The sequence below is a fragment of the Rhinopithecus bieti genome, unplaced genomic scaffold, assembly GCF_001698545.2.
Source record: "Rhinopithecus bieti isolate Rb0 unplaced genomic scaffold, ASM169854v2 scaffold_6547, whole genome shotgun sequence".
Lineage (NCBI taxonomy): Eukaryota > Metazoa > Chordata > Mammalia > Primates > Cercopithecidae > Rhinopithecus > Rhinopithecus bieti.
Window position 1 is genome coordinate 75,468 of NW_016805133.1, and position 27,404 is coordinate 102,871.

The 27,404-nt window shown below is 39.0% G+C and overlaps 1 protein-coding gene across 5 annotated transcripts in view; it reads left to right on the forward strand.

Annotated features, from left to right (window-relative positions):
• CRIM1 (cysteine rich transmembrane BMP regulator 1) overlaps nt 1–27,404 on the forward strand; it is a 197,358-nt gene that overhangs the window by 40,524 nt on the left and 129,430 nt on the right. For 4 of the 5 annotated variants that reach the window (XM_017871276.1, XM_017871277.1, XM_017871279.1 and 1 more), the window contains exon 2: nt 190–363. The exons of the other annotated variant lie outside the window; for it this stretch is intronic. In XM_017871276.1, coding sequence (XP_017726765.1) covers nt 190–363 — 174 coding nt within the window. The remainder of the gene's footprint in view (nt 1–189; nt 364–27,404) is intronic. 5 annotated transcript variants of the gene reach the window in all.

The window sequence follows — 27,404 nt, forward strand, 5'->3', positions numbered from 1 at the left end:
TTCAGTTTTCTCAGTTATTACAAAGAGATTGGGTTTCATTCATTTGTAAAGTTTCAGCCAGACTGCTTTTCACAAATTGATTTGTCAAAATTGAATGTTAATCTTGACATCCCAGTGCATTTTTGCCCTCAAACAGGCCTTTGAATGAAGCTGCAAACACACATTATCTGGTTGTTAATTGTTTTACAGATGAGAACTGGACTGATGACCAACTGCTTGGTTTTAAACCATGCAATGAAAACCTTATTGCTGGCTGCAATATAATCAATGGGAAATGTGAATGTAACACCATTCGAACCTGCAGCAATCCCTTTGAATTTCCAAGTCAGGATATGTGCCTTTCAGCTTTAAAGAGAATTGAAGGTAAGCATTAATTTTTGTTAACCATCCGGTCGTAAGCCTTACCATTATGTAACTCTGAGTAGTAATAGTATTTGAGCTTGAAAAGGCAAAGAGAAGTCTACAGAGAGTGGTAGTTTGTCTAATCCCAACTAAGATGCATAAAGTTTACCAGGTGCTGATGTGATGTGTGTGTTTCCAAGACGCTATGGAATGGCGGTGCTGTAGTGGTGTGAGTGGGGCCCTCTGTGTCAGCCCTCCTAGGCCACCTGTGCATAATGGATGATTTCACAAGTGGTGTGCTTGAGATCAGCATCTGTTGTCTCCAGGTCCATTCTGTTTGATTTACTGTAGGATGATTCTCCATGAGGAGAGTCTGGTAATTAGAAATGCGGCTCATCTGGCTTGAAAGAGTTATCTCTTTAGCAGAAATGGGAGAGTTATGCAGTGATGATTGAAGGCTTAGGTTGGTTTTACTGGAGGGCAGGAATCACATAGGGCGTGGAGGGATCATTAGGCACTTCACCTCTGGAGAAAAGTCAGAAATTGCATTCAAGTAACAAGAAAATTATACTGATATGGCCCATAACCTTTGTACATTCATACATACAATTGAGAAAAAACTTCAAGAAATTGAAAATATGACTCATCACCACAGTAATCTCCTGTGGAGTACCCAGAGCTTGGTGTCATGGCTCATAGCCAGAATTCAGAAGGAGTAAAGCCTGGGTTTGGGTCTCAGTTCTGCCGCTGAGCAGCATTAAACTCTCATAGCCCCTAGTTTCTTCTTGAGGGAAAAAGATGCTGAAAGAGACATGCTTAAATATACCTCTTATCTCTAAAATGATGTCATTGTAAGATGGAATGCTTGGTAATCTAATACCAAGGATTCTTAAAGTCCAAAAAATCAAGCTTATAAGGGCAGTAAAGCAGGACTGAAGTTTAGGAAATATACGTAGTTTCCAAGTTATATTAAATGGTAAGGAAGAAGAAATTTGCAGTAGCCTACAAAATAAATTTCTCTTTGTATTTACCAGTGCTCCTGAGTCATTAGAAAAGAATAGAGTAGAAAACAATAGAAATAACATTTGCGAATTGCAGAGGATCCTAGAGAACATTTAGTCCAGTCCTTGAACTTGAACATTGGGACACTGAGCTTCCACGCATTTGATGAGTATCAGTGCTAGTACTAACCACACCAAGTATTTTTCCTGTCACATCATGACTTAAACAATACCATTGGTTACCTAACTCATTTCTGTTGTTCAGTTGCCCTTTGCTCCCCACACCCATTGCCTGCCATAAAAGAGTATTTTGCCAACTTCAGTATGTAAACATTTAGGGATATAGATGATGTGATCGCATGTCTGTTTACATAGTTAATAATTTAACTGTGCATACACATTTAAACTGTCCTGAATGGTGAATGCCTCACCATTGCTATCATTATCTCTACTCAGGCCCCCTTCCAGGTCATTTAATGCCCTGCTCCTGAACATGCCCTCTTCACTGCCACCTAAGTTGTTTGAGATGCAGCAGATTTTGAATCTAAGGATGATGCTGTCACAGGAAGTTTTGTCCCAAAACCCAGTATCTCTTCACATAAAATTAGGACAGTTGCATTTGCAATTAGTTAGGTGTGTATTTATGATATTTGCAATGTGGAGATTAACTTTATTGATTTTAAAGTGATTCTAAAAAGGGTGTTTGTGAGATCCAGCATTTCCAATTTTGAGATCATTCCCACAGGAATAATTACTGTATCTGATTGAATTTCTTTACCTGTTATTTTCCAACGTATTATTTCAGATGGCTTCTATGTTATCCAAATGTGGAATTAGTTGAGGTCATTTAAGGTTAATGTATCTTCTACAAACAGTGCTTTGTTATTCAAAATAAAGCACCAGGCAGTATGTGAGATCTTGTGAGAAATCAGGATTAGGGGATTTCCCTTTTCTGAGAAGGAATTTTGAAGGAAAAAGTACTTATATTCAGGTATATATTGTATATGAAAGAATTAGTGATAAAATCATACTTAATAAATATTCACGTCATTAATAGTGACAGAGACTTGGAATGCTATAGGACCTTAGTGCCAAGAAACTATGATTTTGAATTGCATGATAAGGTGTCATGGAGGGTAGAGTCTAAACAGTTTAGAATAGTGATGATGATGGATTTCAGGAGTGAGGTCAACATAGACGAAAGAAGAAAATGTGGAAGTGGGAATCTGCATGACTTACATGGAACACACTAGGGAAACTGGTCTGAAAGAGCAGAGTTTTATGTTGGTGGACAATAGGAAATAAAGGTTCGAGGCAGGATAGGACTAGATTATGAAATGTCTTAAACATTGTGCAACAAGCTTAAGCCAGGTAATATGAGCAATCAGAGATCATTGTGGGTTTATGAACAGACAGAATCAGAAAGAAGATGATGAAGTCAACATCAGGCAGACTTTGGTTGTGGTGGAATGCAAAATGAATTAGCAGAGGGAAATAATGGCAGTCAAGAGGCTCATTGGAGAGCTTTTCAGCTGTTTAGATGTGTTACCACAAGAAACTGGACTAGAGTGGCAGCAGGAAAACAGCAAAGAAGAGATGGATATATGCACCATTTTGATGGAAGAACCTACGGTGTCTGCTAGCAGGAAGGGGAAGGATGAAAATTACACAAAATGAAAATTACACAGGTTAGATTCTAGGGTTTCTAACCTGAAATAGTAGAATGATAGTGCAAGTTATAGACGTAGGAAGACTTGAGGAGTCTCGTAATAAAATAGTAATGAAAATAGGGGTAATTGTTTTAGGGGAATGTAGGGTCAAGAAGAGCTTAAGAAAATACAGGAGATACTACAGCATGTTTGGATGATGACCAGAATGATCTAGTAAGAAGGAAAAGCCAATAATGTAAGAAGGGCGATTGCAGGAGCAAAGACTTTGAGGAATAAGGAGAATAAAATTGTTTCTGTTTCTCAGGGGAATATAAAACAAGGTCATCATCTGACATTGAGTTGGAAGAAAGAGTGTGGAAAATCAAAGAGAAAGAGGAAAATGTAAACAGATATCTTTAAAGGAAAGGACAAATGAATTAACTAGGGAAATGTAGTAGGGTCACCTGCTGGTGCTGACAGCTTACTTGAGGTTAGTGGTTATGCTTTTGAAGAGAGGCCAGCCAGCACAGCTGTGTGATTTTCTCTAGTTCTGATGTAGGTGTGCAGTGTAGGTAAGAGAGGTAGCAGGTTGGGTATTTTCCTGACCATTCTGATAGAAAGAGAGAGAGGGAGTCATGGGGATTGAGAATTATATAAGAGAGCTTTATGGTGATTGACCATGTAACCTATACTGAGAAGGAGACATAATCAGGGAGTCAGTAATATGGAGAGTAGTGGGGAGGTTCTAGTGAGATTGAAGAATTACTGGAGTGAGATAGCTAAGGAAGTAAGTAGAAATGAATACTTGAAGACAAAGTTATTATTGGTTGTAATGAGGGTTAGAAGTTACCATGGATAATGTAGTTGATTGAAGAGGGGTGAAGAACATCACTAGGGGTGGGAGGTCAGGTAGGTGAGTCAGGATGAAGTGCCTCTACCAATGATGAAGATGCCAAGGAATAGTAGCAGGGAAGAGATATGGAGCCAGAAGTTTTGCAGGTAAATGCCGCACCTCTGTGTGGCTGGTGATGTCTAATTGCATATGCTTCAAGTGGACAAAGTTTTATTTTTTAAAGGGGAAAAGGAAGAATGATCTGAAAGTAGCAGTGAGAACAAAGAGGATACCTATGCCCCTGCCAGGATATATGGAATGTGGGAGATAAAGCCATTCCCATTTGAGAAGACTTCAAGGGAAAAAGAGTAGTCAGATACTACCTAGGTTTCAGTTTACGTAAGAAGGTGAAGGGAACATCCAGAGAGAAGAATAAGGGCAGAAAGGATTTTGTTGATAAGCTCTAGAAGGCACAGAATGGGATTTGGGAGGGAGGCTTGTGCAGGGCATGGGTGATTTTGCAAAGCCAAGAGTGGGTAAGATGCAATGATGATGATGGATGACCTGGCGAATTTAGACTTGCTCCCGAATCTCTTACAGGAAGGTGAATAGTCTAGTTAAAGCCTCATTTAGGGACTGTACTTTGAGTAGTTTATAGTATTAAGGTGTGCAGTGGTGGGCATAGGGCAAGAAGAATTGTATTCTTGGCAGAGCATAATGAGAAAGCATGGGTCTCCATTTCTGTGTTTTTGGTGGTTATGCTGAAAATTAATTTGGAATGTTGCTATAACATTTTTTAAAACGTGTGGAAGTTATTGCAGGGCATTTCAATATTATAGACTTATGGAGAATACTGGAAATTTCTGGGCATTGAAAAAGTTCCTGTGTATTACTTATGTTTGTTTAAAAGGAGTTGGTCCTGGATTTTACTCAGTTTTCTAAAATACTTGGAACATATCGCCATAAAATCAGTTTGTCAAAAATATAAAGGAAAAAGGATACTGGGTAGCAGTCAGCCATGGCTTTGTGCAGAAGAATTTGTCAGAGTGATCTGTATTTTCTAAGGAAGAAGTCTGATAAAGGGAATGACCTGCAAGTCATCCCACCTTGATCTTAACAAAGTTTATACTTCTGTGCCTTACTACCTATTCATCAGTGATTTGGTATATGTTAGACTGAGCACCACAAAAGTGAAATTAGTGCACCATGGGCACATCAGTTTGATGCAGTAGTAAAAGCAGTGCCAGCCTCTGCAGCTGCCACAGGGGTGTTCTAGGGGTCTCTCTGGGCTCAATGATCATAAGTAATGTCAGTACCAAAGGTTTCCATGATGCAGTGAATAAGTTCAACTTTTAAGTTTGCCTATAATTCCAAGTTAAGTACATAGCTTTTTAAAAAATTATTGTAATTCAGTGATCATAATTCAAGAACTAATCAGAAATATGAAACCAGGCCACATTCGGTTAAGAATATAAAACACACTGGAAATCATTCATGTGTTCATTTCATCCAGCAAGTATTTATGAAATGCCAGATACATATGCGGCACTGTTGCAGTTGCTGAGGATACAGCTCTCATGGAGCTTAATTCCAAAGGGGGTCTTTGACTGAAGTCCTGCCACCAGAACTGTAGCATGGAGACACTTTCAGCTGTAGCAAGAAACCTGCTGCCATCCCCTAAGTACAGGGAAGACAGAGGCTCCCAGCTCTGTGCCCACCCACATTTTTATACAGGGCTGAAGGTCCATGGAGACCCTGGGAGTCATGCACTAAGGGTGTCTCCTAGGTTTCTCAAACTTGAGAGAAGCTGATGGTCACACAGGCAATAAATACATAAATAAACAAGAAAATAGCATATGGTATGATAAAAGCTTTGGAAAACAATAACCAGTATGCTGTGATAGAGAATTACTTGGAAATTTCCTTTATTCAGGGGTGTCGGGGGCATATTCTATGAAGGAAGGGCAGTTCAAACTGAAATCTCAATGCCCAAAGGAGTTTGCCTTATAATGACCTGAGGAGAGAGAATTCCATATGGATGGAACAGCAACTGCAAAAGCTCTAAGGAGAGAACAAGCTTGGTGTGTTGAAGGACTAGCAAGAAGAAACAGTGCCACCAGAATGGAGGGAGGGAAGAAGGGAAGGCCAGACCACGTGAGCCCTTGTAGATGATGGTGAGGTGTATGGATTTTGTGATGAGTACACAGGAAAGCCATTAAAGGACTGTGAGCAAAGGTTTGACGTGATTTGTCTTTTAAAAGATGAATATGGTGGAAAAGGAGACTGGTTGGGGTAGGGAGATGCAAGAGTGTGAACAGAGCTGGCTGGTAGGAGTTATTTCAGTAGTTCATGTAAGAGACAATGGGGACTCATACCTGAGAGTTGGAGATGAAGAGAAATAGGTGGATTCGAGGTATCATTGGAAATAGAATTAGCAGAAGTTGTTGATACGGATGTTGAGGGAAAGAGAAATCAAAGAGTACTCTTAGATGTGGAGTTGAAGCAAATTGTAGTGCCCTTTACTATTGGGAGGAGCAGATTTAGGAAGGACTCAAGAGTTTTGTTTTGGGCAAATTATATTTGACATCCACATAGACCTATTAGTCACAAGGAATTTTTAAATGTAATTCAGTAACTCATTAAGTAGAATTCATACATACATACTCTGTAGTGTATAATTACAAAGAGATATCCATGAGAAAAGCCGGATCTCTCCACAAAAAGGTATAACCTCATTGGGAGTTTGTATAGAAAAGTAAAAATAACCTACTTTGCAGTGATTTATCACCAAGCAGAAACTGGCTGAAGGGGTGTCTGTGTTATTCATAAAATGTGTTTTCATAATTGCTGCATCACACATCACATTGGTTAGACTGATGTAGAATATGTGGAACCTAGTCCTGCTTGCACAATGAACATTTTGCAAAAGGAGGAAGACACTTAGGGCTTTAGATAATTCTCCTTTGTTTTAACTGAAAACGTTTGGAGAATGTTGAATGGTTTATCCTTTTTGGCTGTTGTGAATTATTTTCTCTATAGAGAAAAAAATGGACAATCAAAAATTGGCATGTGATACTATACATCATTGTTTTATATTGAGTGGACAAATAAGAACTGTGCCGCATTCATAAGATGGATAAATCAAGGAAGGTTTTGTGAAGGAACTAGGAATTGAGTCCAACTCTGAGAAATTTGTTGATTGGCTCAACAGAAGGGAAGGAGAGTTTAAGAGCAGCCTTGGATAGAAAAGAGAGGACAGACAGACAGATACAGATAGGAAGATATTAAGGAGGTGGAGTCAGTGGGCTTCAGTGGCTGATTGACTTTAGGGGATGAAGAAAGGGAAGACTTCCAGATTTGGGGAGGATGATTATCAAGATGAATGCTGGAGAGGAGGTGGTCAGGATAGATTTTGGGAAGATGATGATCAGGATATATTGTGGTGTCATTTATTAGAATGTGAAATACAAGGAGAGCAGCTTTGTGGGAGGTTGCATGAGGTAGATACTCGATTTGTTTGGTTATATTTGAGGTATCTATGGAGAATAAAGGGGAGGATGAGGGTTACAGGTCTGGAACTCGGAGAGATCTGAGCTGGAGATAAGGATTTATGAGTCACCCTCTGAGGGAGATTGTGGTGTCTAATGACTTTTGAGTAATAAATGATGTGAGGAGTATGACCTTTTTTAGGAAGATTAATGTGACAGTAATACGCATAATGGAGGGAAAAAGTGACTGGCAGTGTTAACACACCAAGAGTGAGATAAAAGGACACCGTGCAGTGAAGCTGGTGCAGGAAGTGACTCCTCTGAGGACTGCTACTGTTAGCCAAGTGAAAGTCTAAAACACAATTGCCAGCGCCCATGATATTCAGATGTATAAAATGGAATATATTATTTTAATTAATTGTTCATTGATTGGTTGACTAATTTGTACTCCCTTGTTCAAAAAAGCCTTTAAAAGTATTTGACTGTAGTAGAGCTGGTCAGATCCACACCTGGGATTAGAGCTAGTTTAGAGTAGAAGCACTGAAATGATTAAGTAATTGGATAGAGAGGTCAAGAAACAGGATTATAGTCATAGACTCTTTCAGTCCAGAAGGTACTCAGCGTTCTCTACAAGTACCTTCTGAGGCTGCCGCTTTCGTTTTAGAGCTGCTTTAATTGTTGATTCATTCATGCATTTATTCATGTATAAATTCAAAAAGAACGTATTGAGCACATGCCATGTGCCACTACTCCTCAGATTCACCAGTGCAAATTGACTTTGCTTTTACCTGAGGACTATTTTCTAAAGGACCTAAATTGCAATGCATTTTCGATACACTATGGGAGCCTGCTTTGTTTTTTTGTTTTTATATTTTGATTTTATATAGTATGGCTGTGTTCTCTGAAATGAAACTAATTTTTACACAAAGACTTCTGTTTTATAGCCTTTTTTTCTTTTCGTTTTTAAAAGCCTAGATAACAGTTGCCTCAGATCATTAACTTAATTATCCTGTACTCTAAATTTACTATTTCAGTGCTACCTAAGGAAATGGTAATATCATGAGTTTCTTATTCCAATTTTAGTTTTTACATTTCATTATTTCACATTTTTTTTTCCTTTCATTTTTTTTTTTTTTTTTTTTTGAGGGCGGAGTCTCGCTCCGTCGGCCCGGACCTGGAGTCAGTGGCCAGATCTCAGCTCCCTTGCAAGCTCTGCCTCCCGGGTTTATCGCCATTCTCCTGCCTCCAGCCTCCCGATAGCTGGGACTACAGGCGCCCGTCACCGCTCGCGCCCAGCTAGTTTTGTAAATTTTTAGTAGAGACGGTTTCACCGTGTCACCAGGATGGTCTCGATCTCCTGACCTCGTGATCCGCCCGTCTTCGGCCCTCCCCAAGTGCTGGGATTCAGGCTTGACGCCACCGCGCCCGGCCACAAGTTTTTTTCTTTACACAAGTAAAGTGTACGTGCTAAATTTTTTTCTCGATTGTTACCTTGTCGTTGGTCTAGAGACTATAGTACAACCCTGTGCTGTGTGTGGCCTAATAAAATGTTGTAAATCTTATGTCATCTGTAATGTTTGTCAGTAAACAAATCTTTAGTATTTAGAAAGAAATACTATACCATATTTTTATTTATATAACTTTTTTTTCTCAAAAGCATTTTGGTTTTTTTTTAATGTGCGTGGGGTAAAATGCTCACACAGAACACACAAGTGAATGTGATCTAGTGGAGCTGGGAGTATTAGCATTCATGCCGCCTTTGAGATAGTGCACCAGAATTTCCTCTTAACGTTCCTGCCACTAGAACCACTTCATGGAGACACTTTTCAGCTGTAGCAAGAAACCTGCTGCCATTGCATAAGTACAGGGAAGATAGAGGCTCCCAGCTCTGCCCCTACCCACATTCCCATACGGAGCTGAAGGTCCATGGGAAGCCTGGGCATCATGCACTGAGGGTGTCTCCTAGGTTTCTCAAACTTGTGAGAGCTTGATGGTCACACAGAGAGCTTGCTTAACTAGGACTAGACTAGGGCTAGGGAAATCTGCATTTCCAGCAAGCCCCAGGAGAAGCTGTTACTGCCCATTTTCACCACAGTTTGAGTAGAAAAGTTATAGAATGTTTATGTGAATCGACTTCGCTGCACAGAGAAATGGATTTGTTGTGCTGATTTCAGAGAACATCGTATCTTCAAGTAGTCACTGGACCTAATTTTGATTTCCATTACTTCTTTCATTGTTTTTTAGAAAAGCGTATCTTATACATTGCTTTGCTTCAAATGTTAATGGTAATGGTTTCATTATGCAATTAAATTTTTTTTTCTCAAGTAAATGTTAAAAATGAAATACTTCATATTTTACAGGACCACATGATAAGAGACAAAACAAATCCTGGGACTCAGATGCCGAAAAAATCATTTGCTTTTAATAGAGTTGATCCTTTACATAGGTTTACCCATTTGGTCTTTGCTAAACTTTACAAATATATCTAAAACTTTATGTCTATGGATTTTTTTTGGCAATTAAATTGATATCCTATATGGCATTAAATGCCATTGTTTCAAAATATTTCCTAATATGTTATTGACTGTAGTAGAAATAATCATTAATTCACAGAATCAGATACACTAAAAATTAAATTATATGTTCTCCAAAAATATAATTACTGTTTACTATAAGACTATTATATAGCAGAGTTAAACTAATAAGACAGTTACAAATGATCACCACTGTAATTGTTCCATTGGAGGAAGGATGGAAATGGGTGGGTTGTGTACGTTTTATAAGGTTTATGAAGTTTAAGGGAAAGGATTTTGGGGAAAGCTGTTGGCCTTTCCAAACGGCTGTTAATATACTCATTGATAGTAGAATATATGACCTTAGATGGCACTTGGGAAGCTAAAGGAAAAATCAGCTGGGACCTTGATGATAATGAGGTCCCTGACCCACCCGGAAGGTGAGGTTAAATGTGTTTTCCTCTGGTCAAGGGAAGGGAATTCCAGATCCTTTGCTCATGTCAGGAAGAGCCTTTGTGGGGGCCAGGACTTAGTGTTTTAAACTTGATAAGTCTTATTAGTATAACTATGCTAATATTTGACCCCCCCCCCAAAAAAAAACAAAGGAAACCTCTCAAACTCTGATTCTTATTTATCCTGAAACCAAGCATTCTGTATTGCAAGGACCATGCCTTCTTTGCTTCAGGACTTTCATGTGTACAGATTCCTAAATTTTAAGTTACTCAGCTGCTTCATTAAACTTACTCGTGATAGATTCTAGTTTTCTTAGGCTAGTTACATCTGAAAGTGATACTATGCTTGTGAATGTATTGCTTTAGCTCATATAAATTGTGTAAAAAGTTTATTTTAGGGGAATCCAGTTAACACTGCTTATCAAGTTTAGAAAAACTAAGTCCTGGTCCCCACAAAGGTTTTTCCTGACATGAGCACAGGATCTGGAATTCCCTTCCCTTGACCAAAGGAAAACACATTTAACCTCACCTTCCGGGTGGGTCAGGGATCTCATTATCATCAAGGTCCCAGCTGATTTTTCCTTTAGCTTCCCAAGTACCATCAAAGGTACTTGTTTATAAGGTAGTAAGACCATTATGCAACTTTAAATCTTATCCTACTCTGTTTGTAAAGACACAAATTGACAATATTCTTTATCTTTTCTTTTTTGGAGCATATATACATAAGCACACGCACATACACATATTCGTGTGTATGTATATGTATATCTGTAAACGTAGATATATAAAGTGACTTTAAAATGTAAGTACATGTGTTTCATTTTAAATTCTAGCAATGTCATTGGGAAAGAAGTGTAGACAAAGTGACATATTTTTGTAAGTAGTATACTTTTATTTCCATTGACAGTTAAATCAATGTTTAAAACTTTTTTGTTATAGATACAAATTTTGGGAAGAATTGTCCTTAGAAACATGTTTTAAATCATTGTTTTGATGTCTTGATAACTGGTACCAGGAAAATAAAAAGGGTTACCAAAAGGCAGAAACCAGTTTTAAATTATCTGGGAAATAAAAACAGGAAACTCAGGGAACTTGGCCTGAGACCAGTTGGAGAGGAGCAGTTGTTGATTGAATAATTATACCTGCATTTTAACTGTTGGAAGTCATACAGTGACCTTCTGGTTGTTGTGATTTCTTTGCCCATCAAAAAAAAAAAAAAAAAAAAAAAGTCATGCTTAAATATTTTATATCCAGTTACCAACAGGAGTGTAAAGGAGCCTTTTGTTCCTACACATTAGGTTACAAAAGGATTGGTACAAAAAACAAATTTTCCAGTTGACATTTAGAGTGATACTTTCTATACAGTCATCTGTAAACAGCATAATAATTTCTATACCTCTCATTCATGGATTTTTTTTCACCTTTTTCTTTGCTTTAACTCTTAACTCTGAGCTTTGAAGCCATCTCTTCTGTCCAAAGATGTGCCTAGTTCAAGCACTTTTCTGTCCTCTTCCCATACCTAATCCCAGGTTGGTTAAAGGCACACCAGAAGTTGTAGGTGAGCAGGTGTTGCTACATCTGGACTTTATTTCAGGATTAACTAGAATGTACTTACTATATGTTTTTAAAAGAGACTTATTGTTAATATTACAAGGACAAAACAACCTGACACTGAGCCAGATAAATGGTGTTCTCGAGGGCCATGCCTAAAACTCCACCTACCCGGGGTGCTTAAAAAATGGTGGTCTAATGACTGACCTTAGCAGGGTGACATGTTCACTGCTGGGTGGTAGCCCTGAGCACTCCCGCGCGTGTTTGTGGTTTCTGACTTGGCTGTAGGTGACCTCTCTGTTTTTCCCAGGGCTCGGCATGTGCTCTGTAACACAGAGCTGCTGAGTTGTTGCTTTGCCCAGCTGTGTCCGGCTAAGCCCTGGCCCCCACAAAGGTTTTTCCTGACATGAGAAAGGATCTGGAATCCCAGCCCAGGAGGCCTTCTGAGCTGCTGGCAAAGGCTGCTGTGAGTGGAGACCCTTCCCCATGGCAGGGCTCCCTTCCCTCTAAGGGGAGCTGGAGCTGTTCCTTCTGTGTCCACAGGGGTTCTCCGCCTCCTGCAGAGCAGAGCTGCAGCCCCAAGCTTGTCTCCATCAACCAGAGGGTTTGCATAAGCAGGAGCTGTCAGGCAATTAAAACCTCGTTCGTTAGTGTAATTAGTATTCCAAGACCACGATCTGGGATTGTGGGCAACTCAACCAAGCTGCACAGTTTATATCCTGCTTATGAAAAAAAAAAGTCTGTGCAATCTGTGCAAGGGAAGTTCAAGAAAGAATTTGAGAGCATAACCACTTTAGCATAAACTCACAGACAGTCAAAAAGTAATCATTTCAAATGTTCTTATAATTTTATCACTATAGGTAAGGAACCTCTATTAGACACTGTGTTTTTTTGTACTCACCTGTCTTGCCAGTATTATGTATTTACTAGTATCTTGATTAAGAGATACTCAGAGGGAAAAAAAGCTCCTTTAAATAAAGAGGGTTTTAATTAAAAAAAAAAAAAGAAAAAAAAAATCTTTGCTAATGGGAGGAAGCAGGGCTGAACGCATACCATCATACATAAAAATATACCTGTAAGCAAAGCTCTACTTTCCTCCAGTTCTTGTTGAATATTAATAAAGCTAACCTGACATGAAAATTGTAAAGGTTGCCAAATTTGTCTTTTTCCATCTGTGCCGTCCCTATTCTATTCTTCTAGTTTTTTTCCACCTCAGAAGCCCAGCATCATTTTTCTCTCGTTTCTACCAGTAACTATAGGAAAAAATTTAAATTGTTTACCCTTTTTGATTGGTTGTACCCCAGAGTGTTACCTCTGCCAGCATCCCCACATTTTAATCCTAATTGTGAAATTCCTATTGAATTCAATCCAGAAGGAAGGAGCAGGGATTTCTACTATCAATGATACACCTTCCTGACTGAGCCCTGCTCACTTGGGGAGGATGGTCCTGGGGCTGGTCCACTGCATGGGGTCATTTGAGATGAATATGGAAAGGACCTCGCCCTAAGAAGTCTAGTGGGAGAGATCAGATACACAAGGAGTTATAATGAGGGTAGAGCAGCCATACCCAGTCTGAATAGTGTTATGCCAGGTAGACATTCTGGAAGACATTGATAAAAAAGAATCAGAGCTAACTTTAATCAGTTTAAAAGCTATTTTGTGATTTATAGACACGTTTACTTCTAGAATTGGCACTTCTTTGTTCTTTGTGAAATCTATAACTTTCTCAAGAAAGGTATTTAAGAGCACTAAAATTAAATATTTGAGTTTTTTTAAAGAAATGTTCTAATAATATAATTTGACTTATTCCCTAGTTCATATTCACCTTCACTAAGCATACTGTTCTGGGGCATTTGAATATTTGTTTCAAAACCTATGAGACCATTCTTTTAATGGTACATATGCTCTGAGATAAGAATAATGGATTCCTATTGGTTGATGATACGTGCAAAGGTAGGGATATATTCTTATAGTGTGCCTTCCTGCTTTTGATTCCTGGTTTCTCTTGCTAAGTGTTTTCTGCATCAGGAGGAGGTGACAGCAGTAAGTGGTGCCTGTAAAGTTGGAAGAGGGAAGGAATTGACATGAATTAATGTCTGTGTGAGTTTTTAAGGAGCTGGAATGTCCCTCTAAATCGAGGATGTGTTTTTTTTTTTGTTTCTGGTTGACAACTTCCTAGTTTTCCTACACTTCATTATTCTTTTCTCTGTCACTGGGATTTTTTTTTTTTTTCAGTTTCCCGAAAAGCAAATGAAGTGCTTTTCCTTATCAGTGGCCTTTCTTTTCCTGTTCCAATAACAAAAGAACAATACAGGAATTTAAATAATGTTAAAAAAATTGCTGTGTTTTTTTCTTAACTATACTCCCATTTATTTGTCTGCAAGATCAAATCCAAGTTTTATAGACACAAAACTGTTTATAAGTAAAATGAGCTACTATTGTATCTTGTCTTTGTCAGGGTTTTCTTTTTTGTCCTTTCACACAGTTTAGAAAGCAAATTTTTTTTCTCTTTAAAATGTGTTCCCATGTTCTGTTATTAAAAGGAAAAGTTCTGAAAATAGAAAGATAGGTAAAAACACTGGTTATCCTCTAATAGAAGGACACTTTAAAGATTCCTAGAACACATTCTGATCTTGTTTATGTATCTATATTCTATTACAGACTGTTGTTTAGTGTTCCTGCTGCTTTGGCCAAAAAAATAAAAGTCCAATCTGCCTCACAGACTTTTTATAAATATCAGAGGTGTGTTTTTGCAACAGTGTACATGAAAAGACACTTGTTTCAGTGTTTTGATGCAGTTTGAGTTCATGGCAGGGTGCAATGAAGTGGCTTCTGCAAGTGTCCTTGAAGCCACATTGAGGAAGGAACTTGGGACTTGTTCCATGGTGGTCCTGTTGTGACCTCAGAGGACCTTGCTTGCTTACTTTTTTAAGGCATGAGACAAATTCTCATATTCTCAGTTGTGTCTGACACAGATCTGGGTACTAGTCAGGGTTTTAAACTGCCTAAATAATACCTTGCATATAATATCTAAAGTGACATTTATCTCTGTGGTACTAAAAAGAAAATACTATTCCATTTACATGTTCTTGGTGCCCTTTGGCATTTTGATTGCTGATTACAGTAGGACCTTCAGAATGTTTTCTGATTGAGACCTAACTGATTTCTGTTTCATCTGGAATTTTTCAAATACAATTATTGTGTGGTGTTAACACTTCATTGCAACATGGAACTCCCAAAAATGTTGTATACGTATTCTTTCATGCCTCTCAGCCTGGCTTCATGTCTATCTAAGTACAGGTCTTATTATAATGTTGCCCTTGGGGGTCCTTTTGATATATCAAGAATTAAACCTCTATAGTCAGGAGAGTGCATTCTATATGGATTTATAATAAATAGTCTGTGTTCATATGCATAGGAAATAATGCATTTTCTGAAAAAAATTAAGCACGTCACTTGTATTTTTCTACTTTGTGTGCCAGAAGAACATTGTATACAGATATGTCCCATACGCATGTATGAATTTATATAGCTGTATGTATATAAACGCATATACATCCATGATATCATAGGTAATATGTGGAAATAAGTACAACCATGTGATTATTTTTATCTTATTCTTTCTGTGTGCATGTGTATGTGTGTGTAGAGTTACCTGTGTGCTATTAAATATGACAGTGCTGATAATAGTGTTACATTCTCTGGTTAAGAGTTTCCTGAGAATTTTGGTCTTCCTTAATGGTGCAAATTAGTTATAGACTCTTAACCCGTGAGATACATTCCAGTGGTTTGTTTCTAAGAATTGATGTAATATTATGCACTTTGTAAATAGCTTAACAGAGGATAAGCTATGACTCTTCAAATAAATATTATTCAGACTCCTTCCACTTTCATTTCCCTTATCACTATAACAACCACACCCAACTTTGCAATTAAATTGTTTTGTCTATCTGCTTCCCGCACACTAGTGAAGCTGACCCTATCGAGTTCAAAGGAAATATGAGAGATAAAGTCAAAAACTGTCTTCCTTTTGTTGACATTTCTAGAGCAACAAGTCAGAAAGCTTGTCTCCCTTTAGGTAGATCCGAGCTGCTACGGGTCATGATTAGATGGTATGTCCACTAGTAACTGTGATGACGCCCAGCAGAATTATTTGAAACATTCTCAGTAAATAACCAAGAACTCCGGTAAGCAAAAGGGGAATAGCTGTTAACTTGCAGGTTCAGTTCTCTACAAATGGTGGGGCAGAGGAAGGGGGAATACTGAGGACAAAGGTAAAGATCAACATAGAATCTAAGTCACCACATTTCTGCGTTTAACCCATTCCAGCCCAGCCCAAGTGAAATTGTGTTTTGGAGAAACCTCCATATTTGGCCGTCGAGAGCTCAGCAGTGGGAGTTCTTGGCTGTATTTCACTGCTCTCTGTATTGAAATATGAGCCACATCTGACAGTTCTGTCACTGTTCAGTTCAGAGGGATTTTTAAATCACATACTAACTTTGATGCTTCATGCATTTGTATTATTTGTGTATTCCTCAATCATATTAACGTTTCTATCAAGATTTTTGCCATATGACTCATAGCAAAGTTTTTAAGACTTATTTAAAACAAATGAATTTTAAATAGTGGCCCATTTGCTACATGTTAAATTTGATATACACAATTGTATACATCATAAAATTATATATCTTTGGTATCTTAAATTTGGTATACAAATGGTGGCCCATTTGATATATGTTTGCTTAACATAGTGTAACATGATTGATTTTGTTATATTTCCCATGAGCCGAGGTACTGTTGTTTTCTATTACCAGAGAAGACATTTCAGGTCTTTTAAATCTTATGTGAAGTAATTCCTAAGAAGAGAAGTAAAATGATTATAGCTCGCATTAGTTACTATTATCTTCAGCATCAAAACTAAATGAATATCCCCAGGAAAAAGGTTATAAAATTACAACACCTAGACACATTGAGGGATTAGGAGGTAGTAAATGTGGAATGGGCTTACGAATGACTTTATTCACTTACTGGCATTTTGGAGGGACTCAGGCTGTCAGGAAAATGAACCAATCTGTATTAATATAAAGCGCTAGAAATACAAATAAATCATGTTTGAAAGCGATACCAGGATTTTCCTTGAATGCTGCTGAATAAATTCTGCTTGTTAAATGTCAGTGAAATGTATGTCACCTGCATGCATAAAGTGAGAGGGCCACGAAAAATAGACACTTAACCGCTTTGAAATATTTAAGCCCTTTAATGTTCCTTTGACCTTCAGCTAAAGGACATAGTCACATAGCAGAGGAAATGCCTCAAATTCTAGCATCTGGGTTTGTTTCTTTATACTTTTTTGGCATAGTTACAACAGTAGGGCTTTTCTGTCCTTTAATTTTTTTCACAGTACAGTCAACACAAGCTTTTCACACAAGTGGGAAAGGACGGTTGTGAGGCCAAAAGCAATATGTTTCTTCTCTGTGCGCCACAGCAGAGCCTAATTGAATGGCTTGTTGTTTCAGAGGGAGCCCAGAACCAACAAGCAGACAAACAGAATCCCACACAAATACAAATTGCCTGTAAAATTAGATACCTACACACGTGCATATCAACAGATGTGTACTAAAAATGCAGTCAGTCATCTCTGATTTTGAGCTCGTTGGCTTAGTCACCATATTCCAGTTCTTTCATCTGTGCATAGTTTTTGGATTTTCATCTGAATTTTCAGCTGCCTGAAGATGTTTCTTCTACAGCTAAGAAGAGAACCTAGTTTCATTACATATACTTGTAAAGTGTGTATATTTGGATGGGGGTGCTCTATTTCAGCCCTATTCATATGTCAATCATATTGTCATTTATCATTAGCAAAGGGTCACTTTTAAGCTTTATAGAATAAAACAGTGAGATCCGATTTTCCATTAATTAAAATATATATATCATAACAGTAAGCTGGAGACATCATCATATATTCATATTTTCCCTGCTTTACATCCAACAGGTTTCTGAGCTTTTCCTGAGACTTAGAATAATAGCGGCACACCCTAATGTACTTTTTTTAATGGGAATTCAGTTGGGTACCATATGCCTTTCTCACTGCTGAAGACCTTCATGCTTTGGCATCTCTGCTCTCATCTTACCAGTGACTGTGGGCCATTTGTCTGGTTCTGATATGGAAATATTAAGAAGCAGTGCTGTTATATCCAAATCCTTATAGCCTCAAAATTAAGTGCAGTTCTCAAAATTAGCCTTAAAAGTTAAATGACACACAAAAGCTTGTTTTATCTGAAGTGTATATGTTTATTCTGTGGAGTTACATTGGATAGGGTAGTTATCAGCCCTTAGCAAATGCCTACTTAATTTTCCCTAATCTGTTATTCATTCAACAAATATTTATTGAGCACCTGCTCTGTTCAGACACTGTGCTAGATTCAGGGCAAACAAGACAGATAAGGTTCTAGTCCCCCCGAGTTTTCAGTCTTAAGGGGCAAAAATAAAATTATGTGATTGCTGTTGACTTACCAGGTGCTGAGACTGAGATAGGATAGCTTGAGAAAGTCTCTTCTCTGAAGAACTGATGTTTTAAGTTGGACTGAAAGGTAAGAAGGAGCTGGCTGTGCAAAGAGCTTGGGGAAGAACATTCTAGACAGAGTGAACTTGCCCCGTGTTCAGTGACCCCAGTATGGGAGAAAGAGTTTTGTGTCCCGAGGGACTTAAAGGTGTGATGTGAATGTAGTGTATTGAGTGAGTGTCGGGAAGAGTGGCAGAAGAGGAAGCTGGAGAGGTAGGGAAGGGCTCAGTTACATAGACAACATGGTAAGGAGTTTGGATTTTATTCTAAGTATAATGGGAATCCGTGGAAGAGTTTGAAGCTTCAGATGAAGATGAGAGGATGCCCTTTTTAAGATCAACTGTGGCTGCTATATGGGAAATGGATTGTAGCAGGAAGCTAGAGTAGAATCAGAGAGATTCTTTAGACCACTGAAGGAGATCCCAGCCAGGAGACTGCTATGTAGCTGGACCAGGGTGGTAGCAGAGGAGTTGGAGAGAAGGGAGTAGATTCTCTGTGTCATTTGGAAATACAGTTAAAAGGGCTCAAACAGGTTGGATTTCGGGGTGAGGTTGGGGGTAGACTTCAGAGTGACCCCAGAGTTCTGGTTTGAGCAGTTGGTACCATTTCCTAAGATGGGAAGGACTGAGAAAAAAACTAAGGGGAGTCAAAATTACCTGCTGAGAAACTGAGAGTACACTGGAGGCGGAAGTAATTGTGAGTCGTTTTCTTCGTATGGTGATGCTTTTTGGAAATCAAGTCATTAGAATGTTTCACTACCTGGAACACATCAGTAAAATTGTGAAAATTCCGCCTTGGTAGCTCTTGGTTCCAGCTCTTCAGCTTTGTCTCCTGCTGTTTTATCTAATCCTCTGTCTCTTCTGTAGGCTATGTTTCTCTGACCTTTGGAGAAGGCTTTTATTTCTTCCCCAGGGATGTCAACAAAATCCATATCCCAATTTGCTTGGCTTCACTTTAAAATTGTTCAGAGATTCTTTCTGTAAGTTTTTCACTACATGCATCTACTGTTTCAGGCATGATTATTGTCACACTAGAATCCCAGTGGAACCAAGGCTAGCTGGGGGACATGAAAGATCGTGAGTGTCATATCTCATGCACACTCCAGAGCATGTGGAGAAGCCCATACCATTTAAATCATTCTTCCTCCATTCCCTAACTGAGGACTCATGTGGTAGGACTTTATTATACTTAGTCTGTGTCTGTGTGCTTATCATACCACATTTTATTTTCCTGTGTGCCTGCCAATATCCTCGGAAAGCAGAGACGGTGCCTGGCATCTAGGGGATAGTTAATGAGTGTCTGATGATTTAAAAAAATAATGGATTGGGGCTGGGCACAGTGGCTCACGCCTGTAATCCCAGTACTTTGAGGGGCCATGGCAGGTGGATCACTTGAGGTCAGGAGTTCAAGACCAGCCTGGCCAACATGGTGAAACCCTGTCTCTACTAAAAATACAAAAATTAGCTTGGCATGGTGGGGTGTGCCTGTAATCCCAGCTACTCGGGAGACTGAGGCAGGAGAATCACTTGAACCTGGGAGGTGGAGGTTACAGTGAGCTGAGACCACACCACTGCACTCCAATCTGGATGACAGGGTGAGATTTTGTCTCAAAATAATAATAATGATAATAATAATAATAGATTGGAACTATGGAACTAAATTATAAAAGATAACTTTCATGATTTGCTAAAAAAAAAAAGGGACTTTATTGCCATTGAGGAACCTAAATTATAGAAGATAACTTTTATGATATGCTAAAAGAATAGGAACTTTATTGCCATTGCAAGCTTGTGAGGGGAGAGGTAGCATGTGGAGTTAAGAATAGAATGACCAGTTCCTTGATTGAAAACAATCAATAAAGATACTGTGAACAGATTATCAGAAATTATCCGTAAGTGTAAAACACATTCAGAATTTAGAAAACAAGACATAAGACATAACTCTTACTACAACACTGCATTTGTCCTCTGAAAGGAAGAGACATCACAGGTTTAGTATTCTTTTGACCTGTCATTTGATTTTAGTTTAAGCCTAATTTCATTTAAGCTTACCCTTTTGGCCCTAGTCCCATTTCTTTTCAGTATTTTTGCTGCCAGTTTTTCAGATATAGAAGGAAAATCATATTTGCTGTGTGCAGTTGGAAGAAACCCTGGCACAGATCCTCCAGAAACCAAAGAGAGAAATTATTAGCCATATCCAGACCAGTAGCTGACTGGCTCCGATTCTTCCTCCCATGAGCATTCCTGATTAATGGGAGAATCTGTTCTGTAGTCGAACAGCCTCTTTCCTGAGCCCAGTCTGTCCTGGCTTCAGAGCATGACCAGCTGTGCAGCTGAAGCCATTGCCAGGGCTCTGTTTCTGATTCTACTCCTCAGCATGTCGGAGGTGGTGGATGGGGAAGCAGAGAGGTGGGAAGAGCATACAGGTCAGTTCAGACGTTTCAGGAGATAACAGACTCAGTGCCATCCACCCAGAATCCCGCCACTCACATTGGACTCTGTCCTCTTCAGAAGTCTGTCATTCTGCATGGTGCAGATGTTGCAGTCCTTCCCTTATTCTTTTGTCTTTTGTCCAGACCACTTAGCTCCTGTGTCTGTAGTGATTAAATGCTTTGTAACTTTCTCTGACATCCTTTTTTTCACCCCCTTCTCTTTTCCGTTATTGTGTCTTCCACCATACCTCTTCTATTTTCTGTTTGCCTTTGTTTCCTCTCAGCCATTGCATCTTCGCCTTTACACCAAAACAGCTTTGTTTATTGGCCTGTTTCCGGCAGTATTAACATACTTCAATTTTTTTACTAACCTGTTTACCAATTTAACAAAGCTAAGGTGGTTCATGGCAGCATTTGGGGCCTGAAATATGAAATACTATCATCACAGATTATACATATTCAATTTCTGTTACCTTTTATCTTCCTTCCTTATTCTAGACTCAATTTATTTCATTTCAGGGGTGTGTTATCTGAGTGTTTGGAGTTTGGGATCCTTGTAGGGTCTCCACAGCTTAAGACCTATCTCCACTGCATCACTGAGATCTTAAAAACAATGATACGAAGATCCAGAATAAATTGGTGCCAGTTAAACTCGAACCAAAGAAGGTTTAAATGCAGTGAGCGTTTGAGTGATAAATAAGGTATGGCCCTAACTCAAGAGGCTTCCAGTTTTCTTGGGGAGACAGGCATGAACACCACTCACTAGAACAGAAAACAGAATGAAATGAGTACTTTCATAATTTACAGGTACAAGGAAAATACACAGGATTACTGAGAAAGGAGTTATATTCTGACTAAGAAAATCAGAAGTCGTGGCATTTTCTGTGAACATTGAAGGATGAACAGGATTTCAGTAAATGGAGAAGAAAGGCAGGAGGGCTTCCTAGACCAAGGAGGTGATGGTAGTGGAGAAGTGTGCATGCCGATCTTCTGTGCAGCATTGAGTGGCAGGCACATTGCACCTAAGTGAGCACTAACTATGCTTTCAAGAAGGTTGGGACTAAGGGAACAGGTGCAGGCCTGAAGATAAAGTAAGAGCTCAAGGAGGAGTGTTTACTTTCTGAATTTTAGAAATGTAGCATGTTTATAAGTACAAGAGAAAGAGCCAGCAGAGAGGGAGAAATTCAAGGCACAATGCAGGAGTGCAAGGCCCCAGGTGACACGACAGACTCTTCTGAGTCCTGCTCTCTCACTTTTCATGTTTGAGCTCCTTTTATTGTTTGCTTTTTGAGACAGGGTCTCGCTCTGACATCCAAGCAGAAGTGCAGTGGTGCAGTTATGGTTCACTGCATCCTCCACCTCCCCAGGCTCAGCTTCCCAAGTAGCTGGGAATATATGTGCACACCACCCTGCCTGGCTAATTTTTGTATTTTTTGTAAAGAAAGCATTTCACTATGTTGCCCAAGCTGGTCTTGAACTCCTGGGCTCAGGCACTCCACCCACCTCGGCCTCCCAAAGTGCTGGGATTATAGGGGTGAGCCACCATGCCCAGCTGCTTGAGCTCTTTATTCTGCCATGTCCAGGTTCCCCTTTTCTGTGCAATACAGAGGTGGTATAAAGCCACTAAACCAAGGAATCAACTTCAGAAACAAAGTAAAGTAGCCTTCGCTCAATAGGAAATCACATCTATAGATCACCACTCTGTTGGCAGGGTTCAGATGACTGAGGTGTCTGTGTCTTGATCAAAAGTTTTCTTTCCATTGGGTCTCTGTCCTGAGGTCTCCATGGATCTGTGACCTTGGACAAGTCATTTAACCTCTAGGCACCTTCCTTGCCCTCTCTGTTAAAATAAGATGGTGGTCCCAGAGCTGTGTCCTAGGCCACTGTGTCACCACCACTTACAGTTGTTTAAAATCCAGGCTCTATCGGTTCTGTCTCCTCTCCTCCTCCTACTGCCCTCCCCACTTCCCCTTCCTCTCTCCTGCTGTAGTCATTAGCCTGATGTATCCTGACACTATCCCTGTAATAAATATAAGGGGATGTTACTAATTAAATGCTAGCATATTTAAAGAAATGTTCCAGCAATCAGTAGAGTAGCTGAGTGGTTTATAGGCTTCCTGTTCAAGAGGGAGGTGTCCTAAGGTTTAAAACTAAGGTTCTAGTCATAAAGAAGGCTTTTCATTATTAGGACAACATGGTAATTTGGTTGAGAAAGGACTTACTCTCTGCGACATTAAAAGATACATATACTTTTGTCATTTTCAGTAGTAGCTTTGTCTTTTTGATTTACCTCTTCCGACAGTTGTGATTGACATCAGATTGAACACATGGTTCAGTAAAAACTACAGCTCCTTGAAGTACTTATGTTAATATTCTAATCTGTTTGCATCATTAATAAGAGCACATTTTATTGCCACTTGAAATAGACTCATTGACATCCCAGAATAGGTAGTTTTGATATTAGCAACTTGTTAAGGCTGCCCAGGCCATTCACATTCCGTGTTCTTGATAATGTACCATTTTGTAGCCCTTACTTACCACATTGAAAATGCACTGATTTGAAGAAGGAAGTCTTGTGCCTCCTTCTAGGGGTACTAGCTCTTTTAGTATTATTTCTCTTGTTTCTGAAGCTTATGTTAGAATCTGAGCATAAAGCTTCGTTTCATTTTTCCTGGAGCCAATTATTGTCTCAAAATGAGAAGTGCATGAGTAAATAAATTTAAAGGGGGCTTTTGGTTCTGACATAGGTAATCTGCGTAGCACATCTGAAATATCTGGGATGTGGTTATATACAGTGGTCATCATAGTCAGTGATGAGATTCAGAAATGATGGCAGTTTATAAATAATTCTAATTTTTAGCAAATACGTAGCTTTAAGGCCCTGTGATGTGATTGTTTTCTTTCTTCTGTTGATCTTGTGACTTTAAAATGGCATTCAGTTCTCTGTTCATTTAAAATGTTTGTCACTTCTGACTTCTGTTTCCTGTTACTGTTTTCTGTGTTTGTGTTTGAGCCCTTAACTCAGGTGTATTTATTTCCCCCTGCCAACGTCCTGCCCTCTTTCTTCTTCTGATATCTTCTCTTTGATAACCGTGTCTTCCATGGTTAGTGTTCTCTTGCCCACCAGCAACCTGTATTAGTTTGGTTCATTTGTTTAAAAACAAATCTCCTATTATTGAGAATGAGAATGTGGTGTTATAATAACTAACATTTAGAGCATGCTTATATATCAGATGTCCCTAGGCATTTTCTATGGATTATGTTATTTAACACACCCAAGAACCCCATGAAGTAAGTTAAAGGGGTGAAGTAACTTGCCCAAGATTTCATAGCAGGGAGAAGTAGAGCCAAGGTTGGAACCCAGGTGGTCTCATTCTGGATCTCATATTCATAACCAGTCCTGTTACTTTATTGTCTCAGCTGTTCAGTCCATCAAGATTTAATAATGATCACCAGTGATGTCCCAGGCACAATGCAGACACAAGGACACTAAATCCCTTTCTCTTACCATACGTACAGGGTCTTAAGTGCCATTTGAGAGGTTCTTCCATAGCACCTGTGCTTGCCAGTGCCCAACTCTTTTCAAAAGTTCAAGAGGTCTTCACCCCTGTGGAGCTGAGGTTTGCAGGATAATTAAGAGTTGCCAGCTGGGGAAGCAGAGAAGGCATAGGGACATGGGGTAGGAAAGGAGAACACAGTTGACACTGTAACAGCTCTCGTGTGATTGGAGCATAGGTGCTGCCATAGCAGAACAGATGGGCAGTTGGAGAATATGTCTTGGGGTTAGTTGAGTCCAGGTGCCCAAGGGCTTTGAGTGTCATGGCCCAGAATTTGGACTTCATTTTTCAGCCATTTTGGAAGCTAGTGGAACCTTCTTGAGTCCCTCCTGCCTGTTTTGCCTCATTCCACAGAGGCCACTGGAGATCTGGAAACCCCATGGTGTTTAACATTGGCAACTGAGACCTCTACGTGATCGGCTTAGAGGAAATTTTATTGCAGTAGCATTGTAAAAACTAGTGTTTTCATACAGTTTTTTGATCCTTGGTCCTGCATAACTACGGTTAAATCCAAAACCATAAGCAGAAATTCAACGTGAGTGCTTATATTCTTTTTTTTTTATATATACTTTAAGTTCTAGGGTACATGTGCACAACGTGCAGGTTTGTTACATATGTATACGTGTGCCATGTTGGTGTGCTGCACCCATTACCTCGTCATTTACATTAGATATATCTCCTAATGCTATCCCTCCCCACCCCTTCCCCACAATAGGACCCGGTGTGTGATGTTCCCCTTCCTGTGTCCAAGTGATCTCATTGTTCAGTTACCACCTATGAGTGAGAACATGTGGTGTTTGGTTTTCTGTTCTTGCGATAGTTTGCTGAGAATGATGGTTTCTAGCTGCATCCTTGTCCCTACAAAGGACACGAACTCATCCTTTTTTATGGCTGCATGGTATTCCATGGTATATATGTGCCACGTTTTCTTATCCAGTCTGTCACTGTTAGACGTTTGGGTTGATTCCAAGTCTTTGCTATTGTGAATAGTGCCGCAGTAAACATACGTGTGCATGTGTCTTTATAGCAGCATGACTGATAATCCTTTGGGTATATCCCCAGCAATGGGATGGCTGGGTCAAATGGTATTTCTAGTTCTAGATCCTTGAGGAATCGCCACACTGTNCTTCCCCACAATAGGACCCGGTGTGTGATGTTCCCCTTCCTGTGTCCAAGTGATCTCATTGTTCAGTTACCACCTATGAGTGAGAACATGTGGTGTTTGGTTTTCTGTTCTTGCGATAGTTTGCTGAGAATGATGGTTTCTAGCTGCATCCTTGTCCCTACAAAGGACACGAACTCATCCTTTTTTATGGCTGCATGGTATTCCATGGTATATATGTGCCACGTTTTCTTATCCAGTCTGTCACTGTTGGACGTTTGGGTTGATTCCAAGTCTTTGCTATTGTGAATAGTGCCGCAGTAAACATACGTGTGCATGTGTCTTTATAGCAGCATGACTGATAATCCTTTGGGTATATCCCCAGCAATGGGATGGCTGGGTCAAATGGTATTTCTAGTTCTAGATCCTTGAGGAATCGCCACACTGTTTACCACAATGGTTGAACTAGTTTACAGTCCCACCAACAGTGTAAAAGTGTTCCTGTTTCTCCACATCTTCTCCAGCACCTGTTGTTTCCTGATGTTTTAATGATTGCTATTCTAACTTGTAAGATCAATACAGAGATACTTTCCAAAGAAGTTTTTAATGTAAATTTAAATGTATGACTTTTATGCAGGTATGGTATATGCTTTTTCCTAATTAAATTTCCTTTTTGGGGGAGAGATTGAGAATTTAAATGATGTTATGAAACAAAAGTCTTTGGATACTGTTGAAAAGCTACAATCAGTACTGTTTAAAATGCTTATTTACTCACTATTACAATTAACCTTTATAAAGCAGACATCTTTTGGATGGGATTTTTTTAAAAAACCATTTTATTAGTCCTTTTCTGGTGATAGTAAGATGACTAGATATGAGCCCAGTTTAAACTCAGATTCTTACTTTTCTACTTTCAGTAAGAAAAATAATTAACATTAACATTTCAGTGGAATTGCAAATATATTGCCCTAGCTTACTTAGGGAAAGGGAATTACCAGCTGACGAAAAAGCAGTAGAATAAAATGTAGTCAGGCATATCTCACATTGAGATTCTTAGGTGGGGACTCTTTGAAACAAATCTCAAACAAATTTTAAAATCCAAAGGATGTCCTCTTTTCACAGTCATTACCGTGAAGGCCCATTTTCTTGTCCTAATGTAGCTGCCCTTGCATAAGGAGGAATGATGTTTTTTGTGTCTCTTTCTCTTTCCCTCCTTCTTTCCTTCCTTTCTTTCCTTCCTTCCTTTTTTTGTTTTTAATTGCCTTCAGTGTTTGCAGCACTTTTTTCAATGGCTTTGGTAATGGCAAACTTTGATTTTTTGAAGTTGGATTTTATTTTGGGAAATAGCCAAAGGCATATGGAGTCATACCTGATTAATAAAATAGGTAAGCACTTTGGGGAATTCTATTTTTGCTAAAACGTAAACTCAAACTATTAGGCACTGAGGCTGATTTTATTGTGTATCTCATGAACTGCCTTTAAAGAAAATGTCAAAAGGAACATTACATAAAAGGGTTGAGAAGTGGCAGAATTGAAATAACTAGATAACTTCCTAAGGTGACTTTGAAGAACACTTTTATTGATTTGAATTTATAAGTCCTATTATTTTGTTTCTTGGGGGCTTTTTCCCTTTATCTTGCAGTTTTATCTTATGTATTCAATATAGTTAAAGTTCTTTAATTTAAAAAAAATCTTTAGGGTACTTTAGTAGCACTCAATCTTTGATTTGAATGTCTGTTAGTATAGTACTATATATGTGGGGATGTATCTGTACCAGTTAATAGATCGTATAGTTAATAGAAGGTGGCAGGGTGGTAAACCTTTCTCCCCCTGCATAATTGAATAGTTTTAAGTGCCATTTGAAATCGTAAATATCCAAGATTGGATTCCAATAACTGAGTGGCCTGAGAAGCTTTGCTCTCAG